At 43.3% G+C, this 23,652-nt stretch overlaps 2 protein-coding genes across 2 annotated transcripts; one reads left to right on the forward strand and one right to left on the reverse strand.

The window, feature by feature from the left end:
• Positions 1–456: 456 nt before the first annotated feature.
• Positions 457–4,324, forward strand: LOC310961362 (neoverrucotoxin subunit alpha-like; the record flags this gene model as incomplete). Its single annotated transcript, XM_083933392.1, has 4 exons — positions 457–547; positions 633–725; positions 1,620–3,086; positions 3,807–4,324. 4 exons carry the CDS (start codon positions 457–459, stop codon positions 4,322–4,324), a joined length of 2,169 nt encoding a protein of 722 aa, XP_083789518.1.
• A 3,183-nt stretch (positions 4,325–7,507) lies between these two features.
• On the reverse strand, positions 7,508–19,666 carry LOC310961363 (neoverrucotoxin subunit beta-like; the record flags this gene model as incomplete). Its single annotated transcript, XM_083933393.1, has 4 exons — positions 7,508–7,555; positions 15,703–15,878; positions 17,059–18,528; positions 19,576–19,666. The coding sequence occupies 4 exons, from the start codon at positions 19,664–19,666 to the stop codon at positions 7,508–7,510; spliced, it is 1,785 nt and encodes a 594-aa protein (XP_083789519.1).
• Between the last annotated feature and the right edge of the window lie 3,986 nt (positions 19,667–23,652).

Below are 23,652 nucleotides of genomic sequence, written 5' to 3' on the forward strand. Positions count from 1 at the left end.
AAACATAGAAACACCTGGAAAAGCACTCAAATGGTCCTCTGTGGTGGTTGGAACTACAGTAAGTGTCTCTAGGACTACATTCAAACAATACACATCTAATTAGTGACAATAACTAGTATTATTTTGTTCCAAAGACCCAATCATGATAACTTTATTTTCTCATATGCTGTAATTACATATATGCAATCCATCAGTATCTTCTGGACCTGCTTGAATCCTGCAGCAGTTTGCAAATAAAGGTAATTATTAAAATGTATGAATAAATACTACTGAACTCATAACTGGTTGGACGAGACATGCAAAAGCTTTGCATTCAAAATCTCTTTCACATTTAACTCACAATGCAAAATTAGCGATGTGAAATTTTCCCCCAAACACAGACGTGATGTAGGTCTGCAGGAGGGGTGAAAGGGGAGGGGACACAAGGATGGAGTGTCTGACAGGATATAAGTAATCATGCACCATGCACAGATCATTACACTGGACGCTCCAGGTAAAAGTCAAGAAGACTCCCACACAACTCGGCTGATCTACACAACTTCACCAGGTGAGTGTTAGACACTGGGGATTTCAGTGAACTCCAACCAATATATCACTTAAGCTAAAACACTCTGTGTCTTAAAAGGTTACAGACATGTCTTCAGAGACCATGGTAATGGCTGGACTGGGTCGGCCTTTCACCCTGGGGATGCTGTATGACGCCCGCAGAGAGAAACTGATCCCAGGTAAATTTATAGGCTGACATATGGCACACCTTTGCAAAGGTATGTCTCAAGTGGTTAGGTGAAGATACTCAGATTGGGAGCAATATATAAAAATGACCATGGGTGTGTAAATGTGTCGTGCATGGTTAGATTAGATTAGTATGAATGTCTTTGTGAATGTGACAAATAGTGTAAAGCGCCTTCAGTAGTCAGAAGACTAGAAAGGTGCCATATAAGTCCATTTACCATGCATTTGACATGCCTCCTTTAGTTTGATTACAACGTGTGCTCAAAATGTGCAGGAGGGAAAATATGACGTTTGTTTGCAATCTAGGGTTTTATCATACTTTGAAATGTTGAGATTCAAACTTTCACCACACCTTCACGGTTTTAGAATCAACTTCTAAAGATCTTTTTGACGGATTTATGCTTATTTAGGCTTTCCTGACTACGTAAAGGTTGTGGTTGTGTGTTAGACAATGTGATATACTTCGGTATGAAGATTTTGACAGAGAGGAAAAAGCAGTAAATCTTTAATCTTGTCAGTCTACCACATTATATTCTAACTAATTGACTGAAGAAGGCCAGATCTTTATAGATTATATGAATATGATGAGGGGATAATAGACAATGCACTGCAAAAAAGGGTTAGGGTTACACATCCCTCTCATTTGTTCTGATAAATTTGTTGTCATAACTTCCCAAAGTTGTGAAATCCTGTCTTAGAGTTTGGTCAAATCCTTTATTTCAGCGCCTTACATTTATGACACGACCAAGCTGGATTGTATTTCGTCGTCCGACCAGTACCTGAAAAAAACAAAACATTAACGAGCTCTGCAGTTGTTGTTCTTGGTCTGAATATGTAGTCACAGCTTTTCCTGCTTAACGAAATGGTATTTTTCGTCCTTTCTTAAGGTTTCTCTTTGTTTGGTGATGAAACTCTACAAAAGTATACATCAATTGACGCTCAACGCAGCAGTGACTTTGAAATTGTTGCCTCAGATTCCATTGAATCCAAGTCCAATGTGATGGATATTGAAGCTTCCCTGGGACTCAGTTTCCTGGGCGGACTGGTTGAAGTTGGGGGGTCTGCCAAGTATCTCAACAATACCAAAAAATACAAGAATCAGAGCAGAGTTACACTAAAGTACAAAGCTACCACCACTTATCAACAATTCAAAGCACCTCCTGGAACCGTGGTGCAACAAACAGATATTACTGAGAGTGGCTTAGCCACACACGTAGTCACAGGCATCCTTTATGGAGCAAACGCTTTCTTTGTATTTGACAGTGACAAGTCAGAGGATAGCAACCTTCAGGACATCGAGGGTAGAATGGAAGCTGTGATAAAGAAGATTCCTACTGTTTCTATCGAGGGGTTCGGTTCTGTCAAACTAACTGATGAAGAAAAAACCCTGGCCAGCAATCTCTCCTGCAAGTTTCATGGGGACTTCATCCTTGAAAGCCTCCCTACAACTTTTGAAGATGCAGTGATGACCTACCAGAAACTTCCAGAACTTCTTGGTTCAGAAGGAACCGATGTAGTTCCAATGAAGGTCTGGCTGGTACCCTTGAGTAAATTTGATTCTAAAGCCAAACAGCTGGTCCGTGAGATCACTGTTGGCAGAGTGAGAAATATTCACACTTTTCTAGAAGAGTTGCATGAACTGAGGAGGAGATCCAATGATGCCCTGGATAACAAAATTGTGAAACAGTTTCCGTTGATTCATGACAGGGTTAGCAACTTCCAACAGATATTTAAGGATTATATTCTTACCATGCAAAACAAAATTGCCGTTAGGCTTCCCCAGATTCGGGCAGGTACAGATGACGAGAACACGTTGGAGAACATCATTGCAGAGAGGGCCAAGTCCCCGTTCCGTGATCAAAGTGTTAAGACATGGCTGGATATTATCGAGAGAGAAATCACTGCCTTAAAGATCTGCGTGGACATGATGGAGGGAACACAGATTAAAGTGGTCTCAAATACGACAGAGTTGGATAGAGAGGTCCTTGCCCCAGATGTAAAACATGCCGTGTGCTTTGTTTTCACCTCCCTGGAACCCAATGATTACTACCTTAAAACCTTGTCTGACACTTTGGAGTTACCTGACCCGGACAGTATCAGGGAGACTGTGCCATCTACTGAAAAAGCTTGGTGTTTCGACACTCGGGTGATCATCAGAATGAAACGAAAAGCCCAAGAATTCTGTGAGCATGTCAACACCATGAAGTGCAGCAGGAATGTCCGTTTCCTTGTAGCAGCCATAAGAAATCAGAAATACGAAGGAGCAACCATCTACTATTACAAGGAGGGCAGCCTGATCACTCAGGACTTTACATTTCCTCGCATGGCTAAAGTGGAGAGTATCGAAGACAGAAGTGATTTACTCTGGTGTAAGTAATTCTTGCTGCATTGATTCATAGTAGGGTAAATTAATAGTACTAAAAGCACTTCCCTTACCTTCCCGGGGTTATTTGGAAACATGCTGGTAAACTAAAAAAGATCATGGTGACAACTGCCTCAGGTCCCTTTCTACTTTCCTCTAGATACTAGTCTTTGTTTCTTCTTATCATTCCCCATCTATCCACCTGTTGTCCTTAGACTTCTGGCACTCCTGTTGACCATTCTCTTGGAGTCCATTGCTCCATGCTTTCCTACTCTACCTTGTCACTCTTCCTCTTCCCTGTCTCTGTGCCTGAAAATCTGCTTGCGATCTGTTACCTGTGTTTAGATCTGAGGTGTGTTTCTTGCTTGACTCCCTGCCTTTCCCTTTAAGATGTCCTTGAATGCTAGGGCTGCCTTCAAGGTGCAAAACTAGTTCTTGGTCAGATATTAGGCATCAAGGTAGAAAAACCATCTGTAGACACTCCGGTCAGACTATAGACACTTAACTTCAATAAATGGTGACAAAACAAGTTAGCAAATTGAAGGCAGTCCTTGTAGCTAAGCAAATCCTGAAGGTATCACCGTGAAAAAATAGGTAATTTCATAAGTCTTTGTCTACTAAATGTTGTAAAGCACAATCAACTCCCCCTGTGAGATGTGTAAATAGTGACGAGGATGACTTGTAACATATTGTGTCTCGGTCTTTCCTTCAGATGCCTGTGACCTCACCTTTGACCGAGACACAGCACACCAGAACGTCTATCTTTCTGACGACAACAAACTTGCCCGGACGTCTCAAACACGAAACGATTACCCCAATCACCCGATGAGGTTTGACTTCTTTCAGCAGGTGTTGTGCAAAGAGGGGCTGACTGGGTGCCATTACTGGGAGTTGGAGTGCATAGGATTCTTCCGAGCAGGTGTCACATATTTATCACTCCAGAGGAAAGGAGTAGGAGGTCTGCTTGGACAACTTCCTTGCACCTGGGCAATAGAACATGACCCCAAAAGTGGACCCAAGATTCATGAGCTTTTCAACATGGTTACTGTGTCCCCCTTTGGGTCTCGACTAGGGATTTATCTCGACTGGCCTGCTGGCACTCTGTCTTTCTACAAAGTCACCTCTAGGCTGAATCACATTCACACCTTCCATACCACATTCACTGAGCCTGTTTATCCCGTCTTCCTTCTTGCGTGTGGCTCTGGTGAGGGACAGATCAGACTACTCTGAAACATAGGACTATGTCTCAGAGTGAGCTAACTTAGTGATACTCATACCTCCATCAAGGCTGCACAACTCTCAATGTTGTTTGGTTCTTTCTAAATACTATATCTGGATGTGCATCAGAATCTGTAACATGACAGTCCTGCGGTACACGTAGCTCCCATTTGTATTTCTTACGAATTTCCATGTCATGTAGACACAAAGCTATCCCTATTGATTTTCCTGTAAAATAAACAACTGGAAATAATTTGATAAACAAAGAAAAGGGTCATTAAAACAAAAAAGAGTTGGAACTCATTAAGTACAACACATGGAATAGTTATTCTTTCCATTCATGGAAGTGTTGCATGAATCTACACCAGGGTTCAGATCATCAAAAATGAATCACTTGTTCCTTTACCCAATCGTTCATAAAGTTTGACAACAATTTGTTAAAAGGTATCGTGAGAAATCATCAAAAACATGACCTCCATATGACCGTCTTGGGGAACGGTAGAACATCAACATAATTCAGTTGATTAGTAAAGTCAATTTCTGTAGAAGGACTAATTATTACACCACTTCCATATTTTGCAAATTAATAGAGTATTTAAAAGTTTGTGTCTTGTTCAGAGAGTTCATCTCATCTTCAGCCTCTTATCCGGGGTCGGGTCTCAGGGGCAGCAGCTCCAGCAGGGGACCCCAAACTTCCAACTTCCCTTTCCCGGGCCACATTAACCAGCTCTAACTGGGGGATCCTGAGGCGTTCCCAGGCCAGTGTGGAGATCTAATCTCTCCACCTGGTCCTGGGTCTTCCCCGAGGCCTCCTCCCAGCTGGACGTGCCTGGAACACCTCCCTAGGGAGGCGCCCAGGGTTCAGAAAGTTCAGAACAAGAATATTCTTACAACAGAAAAGGGCTTCAACTATTTCTACTGACACTGTTAAGTGATGGATATTAATATAACTTTGCTGTTGTTGATCATGTGCACGGTTCGTTTCCTCACCGGTTACTGCTTAAACCTTCTTTTTGCCCCATGACATGACAGTGTTTTACATATAGCTGCATATTTCTGTTTGTTTTGGCATCATTACATAAGTTACTGCTTTCTTTAAAGTGACACCATGACGTAGTGTGTTGATTAACGTCAGTACGTCGAATTAGCATGCAGCGTAACTTTACACATGAGTGAGAAGAAACCTGATGAAACTTCTAATGCCTGAAAAGTATTTAAACACAGCAATGAGTTTGGTGTACAATAGACACCTTCTTGCTTTAAGTCATGGACCTGAGCAAAGCTGATCATGTTTCATATGTCATGGTGGTTGTGGTGAGACATTCTTGTCACTTGTTTGATTTAGCATCTCCATATTTTGCAAGTATCATTGGGTTCCATTTATTAGGGGGAAATTACCTTAAAGTACTTATTTTCTTTCGTTCTTCTAAAGTAAGTTTCATGTACCACTCAGTAAATCTCTGCTGTTCCCTATTTTTCCAGAAGGATCTGGGGAAAGTCAGATTGTTTAAATCCATTTGTTGACATCATGACGACTCTCTGTCTGGCGTTCAGCGTTAACTGTAACACCTGTTGGATATGTTTGTTCTCTTCTTGAGTGAATGAAATAAATAAAAACCTGAGTTGAACATTTTGTTGTCTATACTTCTCCCTTTAAGATATGTTTGTGTGTGTTTATGCTGTGTATGTTTGCACAGGTCTGTCTTGTAAAGAAGATCTTGATCACAATGAGACCGATGTTACGGCCACCAAGTCAAAATGCCACAAAAGCCAATAACATATCAACAAAACCAGGTTCTAATGCAAAGAATATTTATTGTTTCCTAACAAAAGAACTAAACCTGAAGAAAAACAACAAAAAGGTCAGATGGGCTGGTATAAATAACAATAACAGGTGCTCTGGCCAACCCCGCAATGGGCCGTCGGACCAGAGACTCTCTCAACTCATCTCATCTTCAGCCTCTTATCCGGGGTCAGGTCGCTGGGGCAGCAGCTCCAGCAGGGGACCCCAAACTTCCCTTTCCCGGGCCACATTAACCAGCTCTAACTGGGGGATCCTGAGGCGTTCCCAGGCAAGTGTGGAGATCTAATCTCTCCACCTGGTCCTGGGTCTTCCCCGAGGCCTCCTCCCAGCTGGACGTGCCTGGAACACCTCCCTAGGGAGGCGCCCAGGGTTCATCCTTACCAGATGATCCTGAACCACCTCAACTGGCTCCTTTCAACACAAAGGAGCAGCGGCTCTACTCCGAGTTCCTCACGGATGCTGAACTTCTCCCCCTCTCTCTAAGGGAGACTCCAGACCCCCTCCTGAGGAAACACATTCCGGCCGCTTGGACCTGGACCTGGTTCAGATAAGATGGCATTCACAATGGCATCGGCCAAAGCTTGAGTTATCTTTTGGTGGTTGGATTCGGACCACAGTCCTACAGCATATGCTGCATTTGGAAGTGGTTGGCTGGGTTTCATTGCTCAGATTCTTGTTGGGTTGCATGCGTGCCTCCCTCCCAATTAGCATGACGCAATAGCTGAGGTCTGCAGTGAGCTTGCTGCTACACATATACAGTGTATTTCAGAACCTGATAGAGGGTATCTTAACTTTAACATGGCAATGTGGTACGGTAATCTAAAGATAAAAGGAAGAAGCAAGCTGCAGAGAATAGTAAACAGAGCCTCAACAATCATAGGAACCACAGAGGAAGAATTAAGTTGTATGTACAAGGAAGTGCTTCGGAGAAAAGCCGTCAAAATAGCAAACCTCTTATGGTTGATACCATGATGACTCTTAGTCTGGCTCTGGTTCAGAGGCGGCTCTTACACCTGTTGGATGTTTGGTATTTTCTTGAGTGAATGAAATAAATAAAGACCTGAGTTGAACATGTTGTGGTGTTCTGTGCTGATGAACAGCCTGACATGTGCACAAGTCTTGAAACGGAGATCTATATCACAAAGAGACTGAGTGAATAAAGAATTGAAGTCTAAGTTTAAGTAACTTTCTTTGAAAAATATTTTTTTTCCAGTTTGTAAAAACACTTCTACATCGATCTACTCTTCTGAAGTCTGATCAAAGTAAAATATTTCTGAAAACACTTCATGCCAGAAAGATGCAATATAGCAACAGAATTCTGACTCTTATTTGCTCAGCTCTGCCGAGTTTCACAGTTTTATTGGAGTTCATGATTCGTTATTGACACTGGGTCAGAGCCTCCTCGTCTCTGAGTGGTTGTCACTCAGGCGCAGTGCGATCTAGCCGACATCAGCATCACGAGAAAGGGAGAGTCACGTTTCCACAGATCATCTTATTCATATTCAATTCAATTCAAAAAACTTTATTTGTCCCCGGGGGGCAATTCAGGGCACACAGAGCAGCAAATAACAACAGTGCAACTCTACAAAAACATTTTAACCTAACAAGAATAAAGTGTAAGAGAAGAATAAGTGTCAGGATGTTAGTGTGTTAGTACAGGTAGAATAAGTGTCAGGATGTTAGTGTGTTAGTACAGGTAGAGTAAGTGTCAGGATGTTAGTGTGTTAGTACAGTTAGAATAAGTGTGTTAGTGTGTTAGTACAGGTTAGAATAAGTGTCAGGATGTTAGTGTGTTAGTACAGTTAGAATAAGTGTGTTAGTGTGTTAGTACAGTTAGAATAAGTGTCAGGATGTTAGTGTGTTAGTACAGGTAGAATAAGTGTCAGGATGTTAGTGTGTTAGTACAGGTTAGAATAAGTGTCAGGATGTTAGTGTGTTAGTACAGGTTAGAATAAGTGTCAGGATGTTAGTGTGTTAGTACAGTTAGAATAAGTGTGTTAGTGTGTTAGTACAGTTAGAATAAGTGTCAGGATGTTAGTGTGTTAGTACAGGTTAGAATAAGTGTCAGGATGTTAGTGTGTTAGTACAGGTAGAATAAGTGTCAGGATGTTAGTGTGTTAGTACAGGTAGAATAAGTGTCAGGATGTTAGTGTGTTAGTACAGGTAGAATAAGTGTCAGGATGTTAGTGTGTTAGTACAGGTAGAATAAGTGTCAGGATGTTAGTGTGTTAGTACAGGTAGAGTAAGTGTCAGGATGTTAGTGTGTTAGTACAGGTAGAATAAGTGTCAGGATGTTAGTGTGTTAGTACAGGTTAGAATAAGTGTCAGGATGTTAGTGTGTTAGTACAGGTTAGAATAAGTGTCAGGATGTTAGTGTGTTAGTACAGGTAGAATAAGTGTGTTAGTGTGTTAGTACAGGTAGAATAAGTGTCAGGATGTTAGTGTGTTAGTACAGGTTAGAATAAGTGTGTTAGTGTGTTAGTACAGGTAGAATAAGTGTCAGGATGTTAGTGTGTTAGTACAGGTTAGAATAAGTGTGTTAGTGTGTTAGTACAGGTTAGAATAAGTGTGTTAGTGTGTTAGTACAGGTAGAATAAGTGTCAGGATGTTAGTGTGTTAGTACAGTTAGAATAAGTGTGTTAGTGTGTTAGTACAGGTTAGAATAAGTGTGTTAGTGTGTTAGTACAGTTAGAATAAGTGTGTTAGTGTGTTAGTACAGGTTAGAATAAGTGTGTTAGTGTGTTAGTACAGGTAGAGTAAGTGTCAGGATGTTAGTGTGTTAGTACAGGTAGAGTAAGTGTCAGGATGTTAGTGTGTTAGTACAGGTAGAATAAGTGTCAGGATGTTAGTGTGTTAGTACAGGTAGAATAAGTGTCAGGATGTTAGTGTGTTAGTACAGGTAGAATAAGTGTCAGGATGTTAGTGTGTCAGTACAGGTAGAATAAGTGTCAGGATGTTAGTGTGTTAGTACAGGTAGAGTAAGTGTCAGGACGTTAGTGTGTTAGTACAGGTTAGATAAGGAGAACATTGTCGGAGTGAGATGAAGAAAGACATGCGTGTATCAGATGTAAGCAGACATGTGAACGGGTGTATATGATGTAAACAATGTCAACATGCAGTAGACTGTTGAAACAGGTATGAACAGAACTGTAGTGGAGAAAAGATATAAGTGGACAGTGATTGGATTAAGATGAGGTCAGACATGAGTGTATGTGTGGAATGAGCAGGTTATTGACACTGGGTCAGAGCCGCCTCGTCTCTGAGTGGTTGTCACTCAGGCGCAGTGCGATCTAGCCGACATCAGCAGCAGGAGAAAGGGACAGTCACGTTTCCACAGATCATCTTTCTCATTATGTTGTCGGGAAATAGTGACAAACATTTTTTGAATGGTAACCTCTGTTGATACCGATCAACATCTTCTGTTTCTGGGGAATCTACTCCACCTCTACCGATGGATCCTACCCTTGATGTATAGATGAATACAATTAAACTACAATCTGTTGTAGCAGCTTTTATCTGTCTGCTGTGTTTTGAGTAGATGTGCAGATATGGGAGGTTTAGAACTGCTGAGCAAAAAACATTTCAACACTAAGAATTTAAAGACAAATAAAGTAGGAATAAAAACCGTCTTAGGGCGCTCACACTGTCCATCTGTAACACGTTTCGCGGCTAAAGTCTGGTTCCTTTGACCAGTATGAGTGCAACCGTACCGCGTCTAGGAGCGGCACGTTTGGGAGAGGTGGGCTTTAGTAAAGCACTTTTGCACATGTACAAGCACGAGCATAAGCACGTGTACGAGCACAAGGCCTACGGCGCTTCTGAGGTCATTTCCTGTGCGCCTGTTGGGACGTAGAAAAAAGAAGGAGGGGCCATGCGCGGACATTTCAAACAATGGCGGTGAAAGGTTCACGTTGGTGTGATGCGGAGGTGGAGTGTTTACTGCAGATTTGGTCGATGAAAAGATTCAAAAACAGTCGACAAGACGCACAAAAACTCTGAGGTCTACGGAAAGATCTGGAAACAAAGCCACGCATCGCCATGACGTCATCAATGCGTGTGACGTGTTACGGCGTGATGACGTATAGGCAGCAAGAAGCATTCTCCGAGGCCCAGGTAGTGTGAGTACAAACGGGCCTGGAGGGGGGGACAAGGACCCTAAAGCACGGGGCACGGGACGGACGCACAGTGGGAGGGCGCCCTTAGTGGCCTATAAAAGAGAGCATTCAGGCAGCAGTAACAAGCACCTTCCCTTCTCATTACCTCTTGCGCAAAAAAAGAGTACTAAGGAGGGAGGAAACACCTCATTGTTTAAAAGTAAAACACTGCATTTGAAAGCTAGGCTTCTTGCTCAGGTGTTGTAGTATTATGATGTCTTCCTCAAAGCAATTTCAGTCAAAAGCAACTGGACTTTTTTTCTAGGAAGACGTTTCACCTCTCATTCAAGAGGCTTCATCAGTTCATGTACGCTAAATCGGACCAGGCTGGGACCAGGACCAGGACCAGGCTGGGACTGGTCCAACTAACTGGTGTGAGATCCAGGTATTTAACCTCTCACAAGGCCGATGATGTCACTGGAACCCTTTGTGCTCCAAGTGCCAACGACCATCGTTAGAGTGACAGTCGTTGGTGAGAAGTAGGTTTGGACTTCGTTAGTGCTGGTCCAGTCCCAGCCTGGTCCTGGTCCTGGTCCAGGTCCAGTCCCAGCCTGGTCCTGGTCCAGTCCCAGCCTGGTCCTGAACCTGGTCCTGGTAAGTTGCGTACATGAACTGATGAAGCCTCTTGGATGAGAGGTGATACGTCTTCCTAGACAATTAACCAAGTCCAGTTGCTTTTGACTGAAATTGCTTTGAGGAGAACGACGACCTGGACACATGAGAACATTCACAGCCTAGTATGATGTCATGTGGGCTGTCTGCTTTCCTTCCTCCCAGAAAACATTGTGTGAGAGCTGAGGTTTGCAACAAGCGTGCTGCTACACACAGATATTTAACATCACCGTAGGATGACCTTTATTTCAGGATGCATCCTTCACACTATGATTGATTTTTTTATGAGGACTGCAGCATGCTGGTGCATCACACAGACACTTCCTGTAACTATGGGATGGCCTCTTACAGGATGTACTGCGTGCTTGTGGTCTTATTCTTAAGGCTTTGCACTCGGCTTGCTGCTACTGAGATATTTCCCTTTTAGTCTGGCTGAAGCATGAGCATTATTCTTTTGGGGAAATTAAAGTTTTACAGTTTTTTATTCTACTCCGTGTGGCTTAGCATGCTGCTTGGATAATACAGGGAACATCATTAAGAGTGGAGCCGTCAGCACCAAGCATAACTGTATTTTCCTGTGCTGCAATAAATGGTTTAAGTGGCTCTATTCCACAACTAGAGATTAATTTTCATACACTCTCACATCATCCTCATTTGTATTTCATCTTATTTAGGATTCAACCCCTTTGGAGTTAATAATGACAACAAACCGGAGAGAACTCACTCAGGGGTTTGAACACTAATTACTGTGGTCAGCATTATTGTCACGATGTTCCTGAGCAATTTCTACCAAAATACATTTATCTAACTTATTCTGACCCATGAGACTAAAGTGAGAAGAAGAGGCAACACACATTATTCAACTCCAGTCTCTCTGTAACAGATTTCTTTATTCAACGAGAAAAAAAACACCCAGGTTTTACAGAATTAGACAGTGACGATGACTCCGTGCTACAATGTTGATATAATGAAAACTGTCCTCAAAGCAGCTTCATCAGTTCATGTACACATCTGACCAGTCCCAGCCTGGTCCTGGTCCTGGTCCAGTCCCAGCCTGGTCCTGGCCCTGGTCCTGGCCCTGGTCCTGGCCCTGGTCCTGGTCCTGGTCAGATGTGTACATGAACTGATGAAGCCTCTTGGATCAGAGGTGAAACGTCTTCCTGACAAAGAACCAAGTCCAGTTGCTTTGGACTGAAGTTGCTTTGAGGAGAACGACGACCTGGACACATGAGAACAGTCACAGGCAGAATGAAAACTGGTATTGATGGTATCCAATCTTAACCAGGAGGGTTGATAGACAAATGATATGCATCAGGGGTGCCCAACTCCGGTCCTGGAGGGCCACTGTCCTGCATGTTTAAGGTTTCTCTCTGCTCCAACACACCTGGTTCTGACGATGTGCTCGTTATTAAGCAGCTGAAGCTCGTCACAGGTTTGGAAATCGTTAGACTCAGGTGTGTTAGAGCAGGAGAAACCTAAAACACGCAGGACAGCGACTCTCCAGGAGCAGGAGTGGACACCCCTGATATACATCTTCAACATCCAAAGAATACCCCCCAACAGTGAGTCTTCAGAGAATCACGGTGGTTAAATAACTGGACCAGCACAGTTTTCCTTAGTGGCACAAAAGACAACATGTCACCTCTTTGGAAAAACAGAATTCATGTCCAACTTACCAAACATGAAAACCCAGAATCAATTAACCCTCCTGTTCTCCTAAGGGTCAATTTGACCCCATTTAATGTTTAAAATCTCTAAATAACGACGTCTTTTTGTGTTTTTTTGCTTTATATTTGTGACTTTTCCTCATTTTATGGGGTCGACTCATGAAAAACCTAAAATTATCATGATTATATATATTTTTTTATTGTTCTTATCGTACATGTACTTGTGGCATTGGTGTTCCTTTGGGTCAGTTTGATCATCTGGATGATTTAATCATTATTATTATCGTTTATTTTAATATTCAAATCTTATATGAGGTCAAATTCATGCTGCTGTCCTTGATAACGGACGTTACTTTCATTCCAGATGTTACAAATAACACAAAATAGCACTTAAAATAACAGACTTACTGTAAAACACACACACAGAAATCCCTCCATGCAGTTTAACATCAGTGATATTTTTCATTCTGTTAAATAAAAACATAAAGTACCCGACTTCACTTGAGTTACAAACTGATTATGATCATTTTTGAGATGTTTAAATTGCTACGGTCAAATTGACCCTTAGAATAAATGGTGTTAGTCAAATTTTAGGGCAACAGGAGGGTTAACACACAAACAACACACTTATGTTTAAAAGAACAACCCACAGCAAACACAACATGAGACAAATGTCAGTAATTACAAATGCAAATTAGTTCTTCCACACGCTAAACTTAAGCTAAATTCTGTTTTTTAAAACGTCATTGGAAAGAGGTTATTGATATTCAAGTAAAGAAATCTGCATTTTATATCAACTATTCCTCTTCTTTGTGTTATTCTACGATTATTGGATTCTTTTCTTTCTCTCTGTCTGCCTTTGTTTGTGTTTGCACTCACAGATAATTTAACCTCATTGTCCCCTAATAACTGTGTTGTACACCGCACAGCAGTCTTAATTGGTAATAAGTCCTAAAAGAAAGAAACAACAGAGGTAAAACAATGCAATAAACATTTCTGTTGCGGCTATATGACCTGTGTAATAGCTCACAGCGGAGCCTGAGCTCTGATCTGATCTCTGCGTCCACATTTTTAAAGATGTAATTACAATTATTTTCCAAAAGAGATGAGACGCTGTGTGAAATTACAATAGAAACAGAATGTGATGATTTGCACAACATTGAAACCCTATATTTAATTAAAAGAAGCACAAACACAACATTAAATTTCACCCATCCACCATTAATTAACTCTGGGCTGCGGATACAACTGCAGTCAGCAAATCACTCATCTAACTAAATAACGCACCCTTTAAATAGCAATAAATTCTGCGCCCTGACGTAAGACCTGGGCCCGTATTCCTGGAGATTGTGGGAACCCTCTAAGGGCGTACTCACACTGTCGTTCTGTCCCGGGCCAAAACCGTTTTTTCAGCTGAAGCCTAGTACGTTTAAGCAGTGTGAGTGCAACCGTTCCGTGCATAACAGCCGACAGCGCCCACGGCCCGCTTGAAAGAGGTGGGCTTTAGCGGAGCCGTTTGCACATGTACGAGCACGAGCGTGCGCACGTGTACGAGCACGAGCACGAGCCCTACGGCAGTAGCGTTATGTGCGCCTGTTCGGACATAGAAAATAGAAGGACGGACCATGCGCGGACATTTAACAACAACAACAATGGCGGGGAAAGGTTCACGTTGGTGTGATGCGGAGGTGGAGTGTTTACTGCAGATTTGGTCGATGAAAAGATTCAAAAACAGTCGACAAGACGCACAAAAACTCCGAGGTCTACGGAAAGATTTGTAAACAAAGCCACACACAAGCGATCAATGCGTGTGACGTGTTATGGCGTGATGACGTATGGACAGCAAGAAGCATTTGAGCGAGGCCCAGGTAGTGTGAGTACAAACGGGGCTGGGGCGCGGGGAGAGAGGGGAGGGGGGGACAAGTACCCTAAAGCCCGGGTCGCGGTGCGGAAGGACAGTGTGAGTGCGCCCTCAGAGAGCTCCTAACTTAACCTAAAAGTTCCCAGCAAGGAGTCTCAGCTTTGGAGTGAATCCAGAACATTGTCAGTGAACTCTGAGCAGGGAACGGACAGAAACTCCTCTCTTAGTGAGGAGGCGTGGTCGACCCCGTTGCTAAGTATGAGTCATCATTTCAAAAGCTGTGATTGGTCGATCCTAAAAGCTAGATAACAAATATACTTTTGGTGATAACGGGCAAAGGATGGACCCTCAAATCCATCAACTTATCCCCCAAAATGTGTGAAAGCTTCACACATTTTGGGTATTCACATAGTGATAGTTTTGCTTTTGCATTGTGGCGTTGGGTTGGAGAAGTAAGTACATTTCTAATGAGATCAACCACAAACATGATTCCTGCACGATCCAGTCTGTAGCGTTTCATTAATTCAGTGTCATCCAGTGTTTGGAGAATCTCTCTCCTGCCTCTTCCGTCCGCCATTTTGTCCTCTGCTCAGGGAACTCCTTCAAAGTCCTCTTCCCTGCTCTTCACAGATCTAACCTTAAGATTAAGAGTCTTTAGGAACAGCTTTGATCTTTTTTTGGGATCTACTCTTCACTTTTAGGGGAAATTATAAGAAAACATCACAAATTTGGCCACTAGGAGCAACTCTTTGCACTAACGATCTTTAGGAATACGGCCCCAGGTTCTTGTTGGTCAATGGCGCAATCGCTTTCTGCTGCTTCAAGATAGCAACGCAAACACTTACCACGCCTCATTTTAACACCACACTCCTGGGTGCACAGTTGGGCATAGATAAGAGTTTGTATTCAGTATCCAATTACATCATTTAACGTAATTTAAGTGAACCGGTTTGGTGGGGTTTATCAAACCCAATCATGAAGGCTGGATAAACCGCCTCACTGAATTTGGTGCGGAAGGTGTGGATGTGATTAACCCACACCTTTGAGTCCACCGTGTAGAAGGACAGAGTGCCAGCAGGCCAATCCAGATAAATCCCTAGTCGTTTAAAGCCAGGAGAGGACACAGTGAGCGGTGTCTTCTTATTATTGTGAATGTGATTGTATCCTGATGATGGATAATAATCAAGAACCCAGGACTGGTCAGAATGTCCAAATGAAGCGTCTACAGACCATCCTTTCCTGTTGGTTCCGTAATATGTGACACCTGCACGGACGTAACCAACCCAATCTACCTCCCAGTAATGCCGCCCAGTCAGACCCTTATGGCACATCACCTGCTGATACTTGTCGAACCTCTCCGGTAAATCTTTATATTTCTGCTGTGCTCCAGACACCGCCTTTTTGTTGCCCTCTGAAAGAGTCAGTGCCGGATGTGCCGTATCCGGGTCCATGGTGAGTTCACAGTCATCTGATGGAGAGACCATGAGATAATCTGTTACCAGTCATCATCGGTACCATCGTCACTGCAATGAACACTGGCATGCACTCAATGAATGATTATTAGTTTCATACTGTATTTGATCATAGCTTATTTAGACATAGTATTTTAGAAAATCCCATCTTTAATAAGACGTTTAACAAACAGTATATGGTCTTTTACTATAAAGTGCTGTTATTCTGCTCATCCACAACAAGACTTCTCGTAAGATAACTACAGTAAAAGGTAGGAAGATGGAAGTTTCTCAATAAAGTAAATAAACATTATCCTCAAGCAATTTCAGTCCAAAGCAACTGGACTTGGTTATTTGTCAGGAAGACGTTTCACATCTCATCCAAGAGGCTTCATCAGTTCATGTACACATCTGACCAGGCCGGGACTGGACCAGGCTGGGACTGGACCAGGACCAGGACCAGGCTGGGACTGGACATTTGATGACAGCAATGTCAAAATCTTGGACAGAGAGGACAGATGGTTTGAAAGAGGAGTAAAAGAAGCCATTTATGTAAAAGTGGAGAAACCATCGCTAACCAGAGGAGGAGGTCTGAGACACCACTTATCTCCAATTTACTATGCTGCCCTTTCATCCCTTCCCAGCAGATTCAACAATCTAACCTCAAAGAACAACTGTTCACACATGGCCCCGTGTGACCCCAACGACTGTCGTTCAGACTCAATGGAGCACTAACGAAGTCCAGACCTACTTCCCACCAACGACTGCCACTCCAACGACGGTCGTTGGCACTTGGAGCACAAAGGGTGTCAGTGACATCAATGGCCTTGTGAGAGGTTAAATACCTGGATCTCACACCAGTTAGTTGGACCAGTCCCAGCCTGGTCCTGGTCCTGGTCCAGTCCCAGCCTGGTCCTGGTCAGGTGTGTACATGAACTGATGAAGCCTCTTGGATCAGAGGTGAAACGTCTTCCTAGACAAATAACCAAGTCCAGTTGCTTTTAACTGAAATTGCTTTGAGGAGAACGACGACCTGGGCGAATGAGAACATTCACAGGCCTAAATAGACATTAGCAACTTAGTACGAAAGACTTGTGACCCATTCAAAGTTTGAAAGAGTAAGTTAAGCTTAAGTGCCGAATTTGTAGAGAAGGAAGATCACAGTGTGAAGAGAACATAAGAGCACTAATGACTTACACCAGATTAACTGTCGTTTCTCCCGTATGGTCTCCACTTTGGGCATGTTAACACGTGTAAAATCAATATTCATCTTGATGCCCTCCGTGTAATGGTGGATGACTGCGCCGTACTGCTTCTCGATAACTTCAGCTGTTACGAGGAAAAGGACCGAGCGGTTGTCCATTTCTTTGGCAAGTTCATAGAAGAGGCGAGCTTTGTCTCTCATCATGCTCGGGTATTCGTCGGAGGCGTACCAGTATTCTTCGGCTGCTGGTCTAATGAGCTTAGGACGTTTTTTTGTGTCCATGTAATCTTTTAAGGAACTCAAGTAATAATCATAATCGTTCACGTACGTGAAAACAAAGCACAAAGCCTGCTTTACTTTTCCATCAAGAAGCTTCGTAAACATGTCGCTCTTGCCTAAAACAACCGTGGGCTTCGCTCCTTCCATAATATCCATGCAGGACCTCATGACATTGATCTCCCTTTCCTCACATTCAATCCACATGTTCAGGCTGTCGATGTTGAATGGCGATCGGAGGTTTTCCCTAAAAACGTCAAACAATGAACTCTCATCTTCGTCTCCACCCCTGATTAACAGAAGTTTCTTGGCAATGATCTGCCGCAGGTTTAACATGTAATCATGACACATCTTTTTGAAATTGGTCAGTTTAAGTCGAATCTGTGGGAACTGCTTCACTATTCTGTCTTCCAGAGCATCGTTGCATCGCATTTCCAGAGCCCTTATGGCTTCCAGGGTGTTGCGAACCTTCCTAAGTACTGGAGTGCCGCTATCAGCAACCAGTTGAGGTGCTTCAGGGTAAAAACTCGTCAGCGGCACGAGCCAGACTGTCATTGGAACAGAAGCGTCTTTGCTCGTCATCTGTGGAAGTTTCTGGTAAGTTTGAATTGCATCCTGAAAAGTCGTTGGATTACTTGGAAGAATGAAATCGCCGTGGAAATGGCAAGAGAAGTTGTTGGTTATGTCATTTTCTTCACTGGTTAGCTGGACGGCACCTCGACCGGAAATTTCCACCGAGGGGATCTTCTTTATCACAGCTTCCATGCTGCCCTGAATATCCTGAACGTTGCTAGAATCTACTTTGTCACTGTCAAAGACAAAGAAAGCATTGGCCCCATAAAGGATCCCTATCACTACATGAGTTCCTGTGAGGTTTTCAAATGAGTCAGAATATTCTACATGCTTGCTTCCAAGGTGAGTCATCAACTGCTTGAAGGTCGTGGTAGCTTTGTACTGAAGTGTCACTCGACTCTGGTTCTTGAATTTCTTCGTATCATTCAGATACTTTGCAGATCCTCCGACTTCCACCAGTCCACCGAGGAAACTGGCTTTGAGAGAAGCTTCAATATCCAGCAGATTAGACTTGTCATCGATGGCATCAGACGCTATGATTTCAAACGCACTGCTGGGCAGAGAGCTTTCGACCGTGAAATCTCTCAGAACGTCAGTATTCCACAATGTGACGCCTAAAGCAAGTAAAGAAATAGATAAATAGAAAAGCATTAGCCGTGTGTTGAAGCAGGCAAGTCAGTGCTTTAAGAATAAAATGCTATAATTGGGAACACTTCACATAAACTGTAGTCTGGAAACACTTTGGGTTTCACACATTGACATGAAAAGCAGAACTAGACACCGAAGCTGTAAACTCTGTTATGGACACATCGTGCTGATAGAGCTGTGTAGACAGGGAAATGCAAGTCTATCATAACAGTATTACAGCCGTCGTGACTTCCCATCTTCCTCGCCTGCAAACAAGCCATTATCTAATTCTCTGTGGTCAAATCAGCCGACACTACAGCTGTTGTGCATCCATATCTGTACAGACACTAATGTTAAAGTCATGCAAACGCCCCCTAGATTGAATTAAGGACTATAATTAAAGTGTTTTAAATATAAATGTATAGCTTTGTCACTCGAGTACACGCTCATTGTAGGCATAGATTAACGTTGAACCTGTGAGACGCAGTTTATTATTAGTGTTGTTGGGTGTTCTGAGAGAAAACTAGACTTATGCACGTCCACTTTGCTTTGTTTTCAGGCTTTAGAAAGTCTAGCCTGAGACTTCGGCCAATCGCTGTTCATTTCATTGAGATGGGCGGCTCCCTTTGGCTCAGGACGGACATGGAGGGCTGCAGGAAGAGGTCTTACTCTGCTTCAAATGCTAGCTTTTTATCAGCTACAGCTCCAATGACGGCAATACAGCAATGCTCTAATACAGCAATGACGAGACTCCAGGATAATGGATTTGGTGTTGGTACAAGTGAGGGTAGTTGTATCTAATCAAAGGCCAAATTACAATAAAACGTGTGTAGTTCTCTATTGACTTCATACTCGAATACAGTGAAGACTTGAAGTGTATTATTTATATTCTTGCTTCCTGCAAAACAGATGGAAAGGCCTTTGTAAAGATGAAATACAGTACGGTCATCTGTGTCCAATCAGATGACGTGCTTATGAATTTATTTCTGTATTTTAGAATTTTACCAGCGTCTGAAAAGCACGTCCAAGCCTACCTGGGGTCAGTATATCCTGCCGAGCGTCGTAAAGCGCCCCTAGAGTGAAGGGTCGACCCAGGGCGGCCACGACCAAGATATCTGAAGACATGATTCCAACCTGTGGGAATAACAACATGAGTCAAAGAGAAAGAGAAGACGGGTAACAGAAACATGTCTGGGTTAAATAAATAACAGAAAGACTCGTCATCCCAGTCTGTCCTCACCTGGGGAAGGTGTGTAGATCAGCTGTTGTGCACAGACTCGTGAAGGAGCTTCCGGTGTGATGGTCTGTGATTTTGCGGGGTCACTTTTATCCTGTCAGATAATCTGTGACCCCTCCCTCTGACACGCCTCCTGCACACCTGGAATCTGTCCACGTTGGCAGATCGCCTTTGAGTGTGAATGTTAAGATTTCCGCAGCAAAGTTTCTGTAACGGTTGTTTTCCATTTTGGTAATTTTTTTATTGCCTGACAGAGGTTTGATCCACGTTTTTGCAACTCTGCTGAATTTCCCACGCAAGGGTTTTGCATTACTGGCAAATAATCCTCTTCATGTACCCCTGGTTATTCAAGCTTACAGACAATCATTGAAAACATTTCTTTATATGTATTTTATAATATTTAAACTGTGTCTCTACCTTACAGAGATGTTATTTTGACCAGACAGCAAATGTCTGCTATTGTTTATTTGATTTTTCTGCTTCTCTGTGAAGCTTGACACCAAGATGCTAACTGCACATTAATCAGCTGTGTCTTTGTTTAAGTTTAATCTGCCAATAGTTAGTTTTTATTAATTAATTTATGCAATCGTGCTCTCTGTAACATCTGTGTTCACTCCACCTTTTTCACCAAACCCTAAACTTTTTAATGTTATTCACACATACAACTGAATGAAAGTATACTACACTCTACAGACCTCCTGTCTCATCTCATCTTCAGCCTCTTATCCGGGGTCAGGTCTCGGGGGCAGCAGCTTTAGCAGGGGACCCCAAACTTCCCTTTCCCGGGCCACATTAACCAGCTCTAACTGGGGGATCCTGAGGCGTTCCCAGGCCAGTGTTGAGATCTAATCTCTCCACCTGGTCCTGGGGCTTCCCCGAGGCCTCCTCCCAGCTGGACGTGCCTGGAACACCTCCCTAGGGAGGCGCCCAGGGTTCATCCTTACCAGATGATCCTGAACCACCTCAACTGGCTCCTTTCAACACAAAGGAGCAGCGGCTCTACTCCGAGTTCCTCACGGATGCTGAACTTCTCCCCCTCTCTCTAAGGGAGACTCCAGACCCCCTCCTGAGGAAACACAGTTCACACGCTTGGACCTGGACCTGGTTCTTTGGGTCCTGACCGAGCTTTCATGACCACAGGTGAGGGTAGGAACCAGGACTGACCGGTAGATCCAGAGCTTTGTCTTCCTCAGCTCTCTGTTCATCACAACGGTGCGGTAGAGCGACTGCAGCTCCGCCCCCGCTGCTCCGATTCTCCGGCCAAACTCACGCTCCATCGTCCCCTCACTCGTGAACCAGATCCCGAGGTACTTGAACTCCTTCACTTGGGGTCAGGACTCATTCCCGACCTGGAGTAAGCAACTCTGCAAAAAAAACAATAGCCTAATTATGACCACAGTTGTATCCTTGGACAATGATTAGATCATTTTCAAAAGAAGTAAAGGTCACATTATTATCTTATGCGCCTGTTTGATAAATAAGTGGAAGTGTGAGTCTTTCCTTTACATGAGATTATTCTACAGTGCCACCTCCTGGCCAAATGACACCATATACTGTATGTCATGGCCACTCAGACATATACATGTAATGCAAACCCTGCCCACAGCATTTGAGTAACTTTGAAGCTCAGCTAAGGAAAAACTGTATGGAACATTAAAAAACCTTAAAAAAGTGACTTTTATGTTTGTTGGTCCAGAGATCGTCCGTATGGAAATTGTCGGAGTTGCACAAAAAACAGATTTGGACACAATACAACATTATATGACAAACATCAATCCAGCAAAACACCCTCAGAGTGTGAAGCACATCTTGAGATATGTGAAGTACAGATACACATACTCGTCAATTCAACTGCCACGTGTGAAGAAGGAAGTTCCTCAAAGTTCCTCATGTGTATAGTCCGTGTCTTCCCCTGTCTCATGTGTATATAGTCCATGTCTTCCCCTGTCTCATGTGTATATAGTCCATGTCTTCCCCTCCCTTCATGTGTATATAGTCCATGTCTTCCCCTGTCTCATGTGTATATAGTCCATGTCTTCCCCTGTCTCATGTGTGTATAGTCCGTGTCTTCCCCTGTCTCATGTGTGTATAGTCCGTGTCTTCCCCTGTCTCATGTGTATATAGTCCGTGTCTTCCCCTGTCTCATGTGTATATAGTCCATGTCTTCCCCTGTCTCATGTGTGTAAAGTCCGTGTCTTCCCCTATCTCGTGTGTGTATAGTCCGTGTCTTCCCCTGTCTCATGTGTGTATAGTCCGTGTCTTCCCCTGTCTCATGTGTGTATAGTCCGTGTCTTCCCCTGTCTCATGTGTATAGAGTCCGTGTCTTCCCCTGTCTCATGTGTATATAGTCCGTGTCTTCCCCTGTCTTATGTGTATATAGTCCATGTCTTCCCCTGTCTCATGTGTATATAGTCCGTGTCTTCCCCTGTCTTATGTGTATATAGTCCATGTCTTCCCCTGTCTCATGTGTATATAGTCCGTGTCTTCCCCTGTCTCACGTGTATATAGTCCATGTCTTCCCCTGTCTCATGTGTATATAGTCCTTGTCTTCCCCTATCTCATGTGTATATAGTCCGTGTCTTCCCCTGTCTCATGTGTATATAGTCCTTGTCTTCCCCTATCTCATGTGTATATAGTCCGTGTCTTCCCCTGTCTTATGTGTATATAGTCCATGTCTTCCCCTGTCTCATGTGTATATAGTCCGTGTCTTCCCCTGTCTTATGTGTATATAGTCCATGTCTTCCCCTGTCTCATGTGTATATAGTCCGTGTCTTCCCCTGTCTCACGTGTATATAGTCCATGTCTTCCCCTGTCTCATGTGTATATAGTCCTTGTCTTCCCCTGTCTCATGTGTATATAGTCCGTGTCTTCCCCTGTCTTATGTGTATATAGTCCATGTCTTCCCCTGTCTCATGTGTATATAGTCCGTGTCTTCCCCTGTCTTATGTGTATATAGTCCGTGTCTTCCCCCCTTCATGCGTATATAGTCCGTGTCTTCCCCTGTGTCATGTGTATATAGGCCGTGTCTTCCCCTGTCTCATATGTATATAGTCCATGTCTTCCCCTGTCTCATGTGTATATAGTCCATGTCTTCCCCTGTCTCATGTGTATATAGTCCATGTCTTCCCCTGTCTCATGTGTATATAGTCCATGTCTTCCCCTGTCTCATGTGTATATCCATGTCTTCCCCTGTCTCATGTGTATATAGTCCATGTCTTCCCCTGTCTCATGTGTATATAGTCCATGTCTTCCCCTGTCTCATGTGTATATAGTCCATGTCTTCCCCTGTCTCATGTGTATATAGTCCATGTCTTCCCCTGTCTCATGTGTATATCCATGTCTTCCCCTGTCTCATGTGTATATAGTCCGTGTCTTCCCCTCCCTTCATGTGTATATAGTCCGTGTCTTCCCCTGTCTCATGTGTATATAGTCCGTGTCTTCCCCTGTCTCATGTGTATATCCATGTCTTCCCCTGTCTCATGTGTATATAGTCCGTGTCTTCCCCTGTCTCATGTGTATATAGTCCATGTCTTCCCCTGTCTCATGTGTATATCCATGTCTTCCCCTGTCTCATGTGTATATAGTCCGTGTCTTCCCCTCCCTTCATGTGTATATAGTCCGTGTCTTCCCCTGTCTCATGTGTATATAGTCCGTGTCTTCCCCTGTCTCATGTGTATATAGTCCATGTCTTCCCCTCCCTTCATGTGTATATAGTCCGTGTCTTCCCCTGTCTCATGTGTATATAGTCCGTGTCTTCCCCTCCCTTCATGTGTATATAGTCTGTGTCTTCCCCTCCCTTCATGTGTATATAGTCCGTGTCTTCCCCTGTCTCATGTGTATATAGTCCATGTCTTCCCCTGTCTCATGTGTATAT

The sequence above is a fragment of the Echiichthys vipera genome (genome assembly GCF_963691815.1).
Source record: "Echiichthys vipera genome assembly, chromosome: 18".
NCBI classification, from domain to species: domain Eukaryota; kingdom Metazoa; phylum Chordata; class Actinopteri; order Perciformes; family Trachinidae; genus Echiichthys; species Echiichthys vipera.